Below are 11,841 nucleotides of genomic sequence, written 5' to 3'. Positions count from 1 at the left end.
CTGGGGTTAAACCACAACACAGGCAAATCCAGGAGTGTATTTGATGAAAGTATCAAAATCCTTTGGGTCAGAAATCCATCACAGGACTGGCATTGACAGTAAGAGTTCAGCCATCTGATTTTAACCTGCCGCTACGCATTTCTTAAGAGCCCTAAGTTGCAACGCGTTACAGTCTTGCCCTGAAAACATACTAGCAAGAAAATGGATTTTCAGTTTTCTGTAATGTTTTGCAGGGGAGAATGAAAGTGCCACAGAATCCCTCCTGGATGTCCTGGAACAGTTTGAGCAGTTCTACAGGTTTGAAAATGGAGCACATAATAAAAATGTATTGAAGGAAGATGTAGTTAAGCAATTTCTGAAAGTGCTGTCTGCTGTGAAAGGTGCAGTGAGTTCCCATTTCTCCCCTTCACAAAATCTAATTGCTGTGAAAAATGTGTTTGATGCTAACATATGCTCTTTGCTCCTCTCCCTCCTTTCCCTCCTCTCCCTCCACAACTGATATTAGTCAAACTTCTTTGACTTATATTTGCTGTTTTCTTTTGCACTTAGACCACTGGAACATGCACAAAAACTTAGTATGATGCATGAAACTGTTCAAACTTACTTGGCTGACAGCGTAAGGCTGGAAAGATGCCGTTCTTTACTTTGAACTTAATGAGTTAATTATTCTGAAATTAGTTTACAGTGAGATGGATTTTATATGTGGCTTCAAGTGAATTATGTTCTCTTGACTCTCTTGCAGAGATCCCTGAAGGGGTGGTTTGCAACATCTCCCATGCCTGCGCTAACAGCTTCATAAAACAGTTGCTGGAGAAACAAATGTGGCATAAAGTTTTGCTGCTGCTAGCAGGGAAAACTGATGGGGAAAAGCCATCAGGTGGAGGACTCTTCAAAAACTACAGCCTTTCAGATGTTGACATTGGCAACATTATCCAGCAGTGTGACAGATCAGATACGCAAGTGCACCTCATAAGATGCTTGCTTGAACGAGGAGGTGAAGAATTGTGCAATATTAATGTGTTATAAAAGATCCAGTATTTTCCTTGGCATGTTGGGAGCAACATGGTCTCAGAAATACCAACACATGCTTTTTGTGGCTCTGTATAAGTGTAGCAGCTTGTTGGAGTGCAGTACATTGGCTGCATCCACTGTGTGTGACATGGGGAAGCTAGTAAGGCTACATGGGTGGAAGTTGTTTATCATATGAAATTTGGCTGTCAGAGTTGGTAAAAGGCTAAAGATTATTGTTACTCCTTTGCTTGTAGTTTCTTTTGGTTCTTAATTTCTGGTCTTCTGCCACAATATTGTCCTGGCAAAAACTAAGCCACAACCTTTGGGTTCAGTCTGTTGTTATGTTGCAGGGAACTGACTATTTCAGTGATTTCAAAGGCATGACCAGATGTCTTTCTTTTTTAACTAGTGTAGATATCCTAATTTTTCTTGTTTTCCATGAGGTTATTCCTAGTTATTCTCTGGCATTTTTCCTTTAATCTTAAAGCTTGATGTTAGCTAAATTATGGACACACAGTCCTGATGAAGCCTTTGTGGTCAGGGAGGCTTCTTGTTTCACTTAGTGACTTGAAGAAGCTATGTTCTGGCCTTTATGTCTTCCTTCCACAACAGGAGGACTGATTACTCAGCATTATGGGAGGTAGGAGGAGATTCTGAAGATTTTATTAGTCAAATACTGTATAACATATGCATGTAAAAAGCTGACACAACCATCAGCTGCACAGCAATTGGCATTTGCCTTCATCTGTTTCGAACTTTCTGTAGGTAGCAGATTTGGCATGAGATTTAACCCCTGATATTTTCATGTCCTTCACACCAGCTCTGCCAGATGGGATTGGAACCAACTCTGAAACACCACTCCAAATATGCCTCAAAAATAATTACTTTGAACTGGTATATTTGCTGCTGACCAAAGGTGCAGATCCTCGAAACCTCTCCCTTACACAAGGAGATACTCCTTTGCATGCTGCAGTTTCCATCTGTTTAAATAATAGAGGTAAGGCTTCTGCTGTTGAAAACATCCCCATTTATTACCCGTCCAGCCCACTGTCCCTTCTGCTGCTGTTTACTGATGTGCTAGCAGGAACAGCAGATCAGGATGTCTGACTGTGTCTCAGTCAGCCCCCAAAGTCTGCAGGCCAGAGGGCACACACCAGTCTGTGTTTGGCTTTCTGGTTGCAATGGCTGGGACTATGAGGAGAGGTAATGGCAGATCAGGTGGCATGGGGGAATCAGGCAACTGTTGTGTCTCTGTCAGTTACTGTTTGATGAATATAATCTTAGTTAATCAAGCTGATTTAGAAAGGAACTACTAGATGAGAATTAAGTAAATTTGAAGTATCTAGGGAAAAACAAAGGTACAGGCAGTGCAATGGCAACAGACTTTGAAAGTAATCCTGCAGTGGCATCTGAAATGTTTCCTACTTCAGTCGTAAATCAAGCAATGTTTTGTTTGGAGGAGGAGTGAGTGAAAGAACTGTAGGGCTTACATAAAAGTGTAATAAATTAAGATAAACTATCAGATTAAGCCCCAATGTCAGGTTTGATTCTAAATTAAGGAAAAATGTATTTTTGAGTTGAAGGATTAAAAGAAATGAAAATACTGAATTTATGCATTTTTGAAGCAGAATAATTTAATTTAATTGCTTTAGAGAGATTAAAAGCATAGGTACTGCCAGTTATAAATTTTAAATCAAAATATTAAGAAGTCCAATTACAATATCTTCTCTTAAGTATTTTTCACTATGTAAAGTTTTTTAGGTGGAATTTCTTTACAGTGATTTTTGCAGCTGGAAAAGAAATATTTTGCATATATTGTCTGGTTTAAATCACATATTATCTGGATGAAATCGAGAAAGCTGTAGTATATCTCTTTTTAATTTTTCTTTTTTCACCCAGGGAGGTAACTAATCTTACTTTGTATGAAGTTGCTCAAGGGACTTCAGATATCAGGAAATAATTGGGATTTCCCACAGCTTATTTTAGTAGAGCAAAATTATCTGCAGCAGATTACTTCTGGGCGGCATATTAAAGTGAACCAAATGACCCCAGAGCAGTACCCAGAGCTACTGCTTGTCCAGATGACCAGTCACCAACATACCTTGGGCAGCAGTCAGGGCTCATGTTGGAAGATGAACAAATCTGTCTGTACCTGGAGGTGAAAAAAGGAAAGAAATTGCTGATGCTATGGGAACAATTATACCACTAGGGCTTTCTAAAGCTTTGCTGCCATTGTATTTTTTCCATGAATATTTGAAAGCTCAGTTTTGAGCTGTTTCAAATAAACATGTTTTGCAAACATGAAATGTAGATTTTGTTTTCTCTTGAAAACAAATTGCTTTTAATTTTCTAGCTCAGAAAAAAAAAGTATTAAAAACTGTTGGCATACAGTGCAGCCTTGTAAAGTAAATTTTTTTTTTATTTGGTCTTCTGGTTTTAGATGGCACTGGTTTCAACATCCTGAACTATCTACTTGATCTCTTTGCTTCAAGAGCTTCTGACTTTCCATATCTTAATCCAAACACGCAAGATGAGAATGGAAATACAGTGATGCATATTGTCTTTCAGAGAGGATTTTCGAAGCAGACTAAGAGAATAACAGAGTCATTGGCAAAATTCGATGTTAACTTTAACATAAAAAACAAATCAGGGAAAGATGTGAGGCATAGAATTAAAAAAAGAGACCCACTGCTACTTGCCTGGAATAATGCTGCACTGGAGAAAAAGAAGCATCGGCAGGATGTAGCAGGGCAGTTTGTTAAAACATCTAAGCCCATTCCAGCCTCTGAGATTTCGCAGTCAAAGAGCACAGGGCATTCTTCATCTGGGTCCTCATTAAAGACAGCAACTGGCAATGCAGTACATAGTGATTTAAAAACCTCATGTTCTGTAAAGACAAAAAAAGATGAGTTGGCAAAGCAGGAAACAGAAGGAATAAACAGCCCCTTAACGCTGCAGGAAAGTCTAGTGCAGGCAATCACAGCTTTAATTCAGCAATTGAAAGTGGGTGACAGCCTGAAAAAAGATCATCCTTTGGTACACAAGCCATCTTCAGCCCAGACTCATTTGGAGGAGAGAAGTGCCTCACAACCTTGCGGAAACACAGTTTATCCTGAAGGAAAAGGGGATGGTTGTGAGAAAAAGAAGGGAGCAGGAGAACTTAATATGCCCCTGCCTAGTGGAGAGAAGGAAGAAACAGAGGAAGAGAAGGAGAAGATTCTGGATATTGAGGCATATGTGCAGGAGTTTGATAACATGACCTGGGAAATAGAGTGTACTCCTGAAGTGCTGAAGACTTTGGGCAGCAAAGCTGTGCCTCATTATCTGAAAACTAAAACTATAATGACAATTAAGCAGCTTGGCAATGGGGAGTGGACTAAGGGCCTTCAGAAGCCACTGAAACACTTGAAAGCTGATATCCAGCTGTATGAAGCCAAATTAGGAAAAGGTGCAAGAATGCTATGGGAACTTGCGATTGACTTCTCTCCTCGTTGCAGTGAGAGTGCAGAAAAGATCATGGAGACAGAACAGACAAAATGTCGTCCAGAAAAATCGGGTAGAGTTTACACAGAAATAATTAGAATTTGGGCCATTGTTCTTGACCACTGCAAGCTGAACCGTGCCTTAGAAAACATATGTATTTCCTACAATCGTGGCTTATCCTGCATCTTGAGGAAAAAGCTCAAGGGTATAAACGAAGGACATCAGAACCTGAAAGCACAGAAGCGTGTTCCACGTTGTTATGTTGAAGACCCAGAGGCAGAAAAATCCAAAGAACGTAACACACCTGAGTATTTCCCTCCAGCCAGTGCAGCAGAACTAGAATACAATATAATAAAATTTCACAGCTTCAGCACTAACATGGCTCTTAACATTATAAATGATGTGCAGTCTTCTGTTGAGTACCCTTTCCGAGTTGGTGAGTTGGAGTACGCGGTAATTGATCTCAATCCGAAGCCCATGGAACCAATCATTTTAATTGGGCGGAGTGGGACAGGGAAGACGACTTGCTGCTTGTATAGACTTTGGAAGAAATTCTATTCGTACTGGGAAAATTCCGCTTTGGCAAATGAACCTCTGCTGGAAAGGCAAACATGGCAGCAAAGACAGTGCAGTGAGGTTGAAAATGCTAGTTTAGAGCAGGAAGAGAGTGAGCTAAAACAGGACAGTGATGATTCGAGTGAGGAGCAGGTGAGTGACAAGCAAGACCAGGACAGTGAGGATGAAAACGTTGCTGTGGGCACAGCTGATGCAGAAATGAATTCATGTGATGACCCTGAAGAAGACCAAATGTGTAACATAGAAACACGGAGCAGGCTGGAGCATCTACACCAGATCTTTGTAACAAAAAATCCTGTTTTGTGCCAAGAAGTTCAGAAGAATTTCATTGAACTTAGCAAGTCTTCCAAGGTAACCAGTCATTTCAAGCCTCTGGAGCCAAATATTCACAAGCTACAAGATATTAAAGATGAAAATTTTCCACTGTTTGTCACCTCCAAGCAATTGTTGCTGTTACTAGATGCATCCATGCCTGACCCATTTTTTCCAAGAAATGAAGATGGAAGTCTTAAAAGAATCATTGTTGGTTGGAGTCCTCAGGAAGACTTGGTTATACCAAATTGGCAGGATGAGGATGAAGATTGTAATGTTGAAGCAGAACATGGTGATGATGGAGGAGCTGCAGATACATACTCTAGGGAAAGTGATCCTCGGACTTTTGTGACTTACAATATATTTGCAAATGAAATATGGCCAAAAATGATAAAAGGTAAAAGCTTGTACAATCCAGCACTGGTTTGGAAAGAAATAAAATCATTTCTGAAAGGCTCTTTTGAGGCACTGAGTTGCTTTGGGGGCAAGCTTACCGAGGAGCAGTACAAAAAGCTAGGCCGAAAGAGATCGCCAAACTTCACGGAAGACAGGAGTGAAATATATCAGCTCTTTTGTCTTTATCAGCAGATACGATCACAGAGAGGTTACTTTGATGAAGAAGATTTGCTGTATAATTTGTCTCAAAGACTTTCAAAGCTTGGGGAGCTGCCGTGGTCCATCCATGAGTTTTATGGTGACGAGATACAGGATTTCACCCAAGCTGAGCTAGCACTGTTAATGAAATGTGTCAATGACCCTAATGCCATGTTTCTAACTGGTGACACTGCCCAGAGCATAATGAAAGGAGTTGCTTTTCGTTTTAGTGACCTAAGATCACTGTTTCATTATGCAAGCAAGAACTCCATGAACAAGAAGCAGCGTGTTAGAAAACCAAAAAGGATATACCAATTGTACCAGAACTACAGGTCCCATTCAGGTAGAGTAACAAATTTATGATCTGAGTTTGCTCTTTTCAGATATCACTAATGATCGGAATTTTCTACTGGCCAATTCAAAGCATCTCTAAGCAGCCTATTTTTTTTTAAGAGATCAGATGGCCAGCTTTTTCTAATATATCAGTTCTCTATTTTGACATGTCAACTGGAAGAGAATAAATATTTTAAAACTGCCTATTTTTTGAATACTTACGCTTACTGCATAATTTGGGTTCTCTATTTTGACATGTCAACTGGAAAAGAATAAATGTTTTAAAACTGCCTATTTTTTTAATACTTATGCTTACTGCATAATTTGTCTGTATTTGTTCGAAGGAAAACTTGTCAAGTGATCATATCCATTTCTGTTGTCCCATCCCCAAACCACTGGACTGTGCAGCATTGGTGTGGCACTTCTGCTGTTCTTACTTGTTTCTCATTTATGACCTTCATTTTGTGAGAATGCTGCCAAGCCTTTGCAGAATGTTTTCTGATCTTTAGAGGCCCAAGTATGAGGTCCACTCAAAATGACAGAAATGTAAAGTGGACTTTACCACTTTTCTCTTTGACTATTTTTTGGTCATGTTATTTCTTGATTTCAGAATTCTAACAAAGTCTTTTAAAAGTGTGTTTGCAAGAGAGTATAAAACAGTCAGCTTAATACCTGAAGTTTAAAATCTGTACTCTGCTTATTGCAGGTATCCTCCGTTTAGCATCCGGAGTGGTTGATTTGCTACAGCATTTTTTCCCTGAATCTTTTGATCGGCTTCCTCAGGACCGTGGTCTCTTTGATGGACCAAAACCTACAGTCTTGGAGTCCTGCAGTGTTAGTGACCTAGCAATTCTGCTGAGAGGCAACAAAAGGAAAACACAGCCCATTGAATTTGGAGCACATCAGGTTTGCTTTTCTTAGGTATACAGCTTTTGCAGATTCTTCCAGCTCTGTTGCTAAACAATGATTTTGTATGGACTGCCCACAGCTTTCTTTTTTAAGCCCTTGTCTCACTAATAAATTACGCTTTTTAAACTTAGAAACCAACATAATAAAGGTTTCTATTTCTTCTCAATACGTGTCTGGCTCATTCTGTTCTTTTTTTGTATCAGGTATTGTCTGTCCTATTCCTTTCTAACTCCAAATTTTCTTACACCAGATCTAAAACTGTCTGCACATACCACGCATTTGTCAGTCTTCTAGTGGCAGTTTTGTGACCTTTTCTGTGGAGTGTGCTAAAATGTCTGTCTTAAATGTTGTCTGGTTTTAGAAGGCTCTTGCATTATTGTGACACTTTTGTCTGCTTTCTCTATGCAACTGCTACCTTTTTTCTGGTTTTTTTTTTTTTTGTTCCTAATATGTTTTTTTGTTAATGTATTTTATGGCAGGTGGTATTGGTGGCAAATGAAACTGCAAAGGAGAAGATACCTGAGGAACTTAGTTTGGCACTTGTGCTGACAATTTATGAAGCAAAGGGCTTGGAATTTGATGATGTACTCCTTTACAACTTTTTCACAGATTCAGAGGTATTTAATTCTTTCTCATCTTCTGCATTTTCTCTTAGATCAATTATACATGTGATCTAATTGGCATTGCAGCTGGGGAAGGATTCCCTGGTTTTTCTGAAGATGAGTGGTTTTATCACAGTGGAAAACAGAGCTCACACGTTTATGAACTGGGTACATCTTCCCTTTGTGCTGCATTTTCCTTCAGGCTGACTGTTACAATTTAAGGGAGAGCCTTGGGCTACACACAAGAGTGCACACACGCACACACATAGACACTTCTGCTGCATGCCAAGACTACTCCACTAGCTTACATGCTGTCCTTCCTGGCTGCAACCTGTTTGGGTCAGAGCAGTTGGTGGAGAGACACTATCACCCTCTCATATTCTTTACATAATACTAGAGTTCCAGGTCATAAAAAAAACCACTTCAGACCCCACTGCTATATATAAATGCAGCATTTTAAAACAATTGTTTGGAATCAAATAGTGTCTGTGTGTGTTTGAAATGGGGGATAGAGCATGTTCTGTAGCCATCCACAGCTTAGGTCCAGAAAACTCATTCTGGTCTAGCTCAGAAAACTGAGGGCAGCTTAGTAGTGACTCTTCATAGGGGTTGGTGGACATTATATGGTGAAGACAGAAGGAAGGAGCTTGAGAGAAATGACCTTTACTCTGGCTTACTGAGGTTTGGGGAAAGGGTAATACTGGCTGTCATGGTAGATTTCTCAAAGTTGATTTGTTTTTGGTGATGCAAGTTGTACTCAGAAAAACAACAAACCATTTATCAGAATTTAGCAGAATCAGTTTTAACAGAGTTGAGTTGTGTGGAGCATTTTAGCTTAGACTAATGTATGTCAGGCCTGGAGAACTGTTTTCATACAATTCTTTCATGTTCCTGTGAGTCATGAGTAATTGAGTTGATTTGAGCAGCTAAACAAGCAAGCAAGAAAGCAGCTTACCCTGAGGTTTTCTAGCTCAGAAAGGCTGAATATGTGAACTGTTGTAAACAAGCAATGTGGCTGTGTGCTCTTTGTGAAGTGTTGGGTTCTCTTTTCTTTTTTGGTCTTGAAAATTAGATTTAAGAAGAGTCTTGTTTCAGGAAGCAGATTTGAATGAAGAATCTAGAAGGCAAAAAAGCCAAACCCCCAAAACACAGCAACCTGTGACCAAACTGATACCATTACCTGCTTGTGAGGTTGTAATCTGTGACAGGCTTAGGAAAGTTTTGATTTATGTTTTATTGCAATCTTAGCTTCAAAATACATTTTGCAAGAAAGGTTTCCTGGATTTTTTTCCCCAACAGAAGATGGTTAACCTGTATTGGGTTGCTCAGAGCTCTGAACTAAGAATGTAAAAAAGCTGTTTCAGCCTTATTATTACTGGTTTTTCATTTTATGCTGGAAATGTGGCACTGTTTAATCAGATTTCATTTAAATACCAAAATAACTTAGAATATCCTTATGATTTTAGCATTGTTAATTTTGTAGGGGATTGGAAACCCACAGAACAGTGTGATCAGGATATGAGGTTTGTTACATGAGAATGCAAAACACTGATCTGTTGCCCCACTTAATTTATAGTTAAGCACATCTGTGCATATTTATAGACATTTCTCACATGCCCCTGTGTTGGAGTCCAGTATTCTCTGATCATACATTTTTAGATTTTCCTCATGAGTGTTTTCTTTGCTCATCTCTGAGCATTCTTTCCAAGAGGGCATGTTGGCTAGTGCCATTCCACCCTCTGGCTCAGACCAGCACTAGTGATTAATAGTGTTGCGCAGTAAGCTTAATGCATTCATCACATGAATGACCATCCATCTTGCCTTGAAACCATGAGGGTGAAAATATAAGCCTGCATGGGATATGAGTGGGCCCACATCATGGCTTCAACCCCTATGTCTTATCTATGGGCTCCACCATATCATGGTTTACCCAAGCACTGTTGATGCCTTGCATGCCAAAGGTGATGTGCTAAATTTCCCTCTTGTTAATCCCCTTTTTCTGCCAAGGTGATTGATCTGGTACCTGTTCAGAGAACTGCCTTGTGCCAGCCAAAGGACAGCAAAGAGTTGCCTCTCTTTCTCTGGATCCTTCTTGCTCCAGGTGGAGCAGGGTCTCCTTGGTGCTACAGTGATGAGGTTGGTGGGTTGAGGGCCAGCTGGTCTGCAACTCACTGAGTTTGCCAGTCTTGTAGTGTCAAGGAAACGTGGTGGCCGCCCATCCTGACCTACAGGCTGTGAGCTATCCAACATGTCTTAGATAGCAGATTTTAATATGACAGATTGCAACTTTTGAGTGTTATCCCACCACCATTTATCTTTCACCCTGCCTCAAGCTGGCACACCCACCCCAGTGAGCTTGCCTGTTGTGGTGTAGGGATTTCTAGGAGAATCCCCATCCCTAGAACTTCACCCTTGTCCGGGATTTCTAGGAGAATCCCCATCCCTAGGACTAGAGCTTGACCCTTGTCCATGGGGAGGGTAACCTGATTTCCTCCTTTTCTCCATAGATGGGCCATCCACTGTCAGGGTGTTTAGCTGACAACATATACTCCACACAAGAAGGTTTTCATAGATGGGCCATCCACTGTCAGGGTGTTCAGCTGAAAACATATACTCCACACAAGAAGGTTTTTGTGTTTAATGCCATCTTTTCCTTATTTGATATATTAAGCATTGCATGTAATTTGGATTAAGAAGAGTGATACAGCAGTATCCTGAAATCCCAAGGCAAACATAATTTAACAATGGCAATATACATCGGAATCACAATACAAATGTGATTCCCATTAGAAGTATATATGTATTCCCATTAGCTTTGCCATCATGATGCTGGCCATCCCCAGTCTCTGCGAAGTAATATGTAGCTTGAAACCAGGTCAAGCCTGTCACACTCTTACAGATTTGGTATTTTTGTTGCTCAGTTTTTACACACTCTGATGGGCTGGGCCATGTCTCTTCTTTTTTTCCGGGTGGCTCAGGAAAATGTTGCTTTCCACTAGCTATTTTAGAGAAAGTTGTTTATGTGCCTTGATGTCCACCTGATACAGACAGGTACCTCAAACAAAGGTTGTGTTGAGATGAAGTTCAGCTTTCTTAACGAAAATTGGTGATTATTCTTTACACTCTTTGCTGAAATAATTTTTATCTCCACTCATCTCCTCTGCGCCAACGTCAGTTGTAGGGATGAATTGGTCACAACATATTATCTCCACTCATCTCCTCTGCGCCAACTTCAGTTGTGGGGATGAATTGGTCACAACATACAAACCTTATCTTTTGCATATGTAGGCAATAGTGGTTGCTGCATACAAGTAAACCTCATTCTCTTGATATTGTAGGCTAGCAAAGAATGGAAGATAATTTCTTCTTATAGTCCTGATTCGGATGTGCAAGTGGGAAACAACTTGCTAGTGGAAATGCCTTTGGAGGATGCTACCGGTGTGCAGAAAAGAACTCCTTTTAATGTAGAAATGTACAAGGTGAGTTTTTCATAACATTGAGAATAGGAAGGCCAAATGAAATTCTTAATTCTTAAAAGTAGGGAAATTTATTAAATCCTTTCAACCTGTAGTTCCATGTTTATAAAGATTGCTTTATCTTTTTTGTAGTTGCTCACATTTGTATACCATAATACAATACAGATTTTAAGAGGTAGTGTAATTTGATAAGAGAACAAAACCTGTATCATTGACTTTTAGGTATATTATGGAACAACTGTGGTTAAAGTAAATAGCAAATCAGCTTGTCAGTATTTATTATTTCTATAGTCTGGTTTCTGATTGGTGTTACTACCTTGAACTTAAGGAAACTTCTTAGAATTTTGTAAGTCATATATTTTCAGGATCGTATGGTAAAAAATGAATAATAATATGTTCTAGTGATTAGAAGGAAAATAACCTGTCATACCTGTAGCTGCTAGCTGTGCCACCAAGATCAAGAAAGGCAAATGCAGGAGCTGGGAGAATGAAGACCCCGAGCCCCCTGTAGAAGAGTATCATATTTCAGACCATCTAAGGAAGCT

The 11,841-nt window shown here is 39.8% G+C and overlaps 1 protein-coding gene across 1 annotated transcript in view; it reads left to right on the top strand.

The window, feature by feature from the left end:
- Nucleotides 1-233: 233 nt before the first annotated feature.
- The window catches only part of TRANK1 (tetratricopeptide repeat and ankyrin repeat containing 1), a gene marked incomplete at both ends in the record, with an annotated part of 28,900 nt that continues 17,292 nt past the window's right edge, over nucleotides 234-11,841 (top strand). Inside the window, 7 exons of the mRNA XM_009085191.1 lie at nucleotides 234-380; nucleotides 743-994; nucleotides 1,832-2,008; nucleotides 3,452-6,319; nucleotides 7,016-7,215; nucleotides 7,698-7,835; nucleotides 11,159-11,299. Coding sequence (XP_009083439.1) covers nucleotides 234-380; nucleotides 743-994; nucleotides 1,832-2,008; nucleotides 3,452-6,319; nucleotides 7,016-7,215; nucleotides 7,698-7,835; nucleotides 11,159-11,299 — 3,923 coding nt within the window. The remainder of the gene's footprint in view (nucleotides 381-742; nucleotides 995-1,831; nucleotides 2,009-3,451; nucleotides 6,320-7,015; nucleotides 7,216-7,697; nucleotides 7,836-11,158; nucleotides 11,300-11,841) is intronic.

Source organism: Acanthisitta chloris, unplaced genomic scaffold (genome assembly GCF_000695815.1).
Source record: "Acanthisitta chloris isolate BGI_N310 unplaced genomic scaffold, ASM69581v1 scaffold5942, whole genome shotgun sequence".
NCBI classification, from domain to species: Eukaryota; Metazoa; Chordata; class Aves; order Passeriformes; family Acanthisittidae; genus Acanthisitta; species Acanthisitta chloris.
Note: the sequence above shows the minus strand (reverse complement) of the source record. Positions and strands in the feature narration are given on the sequence as shown.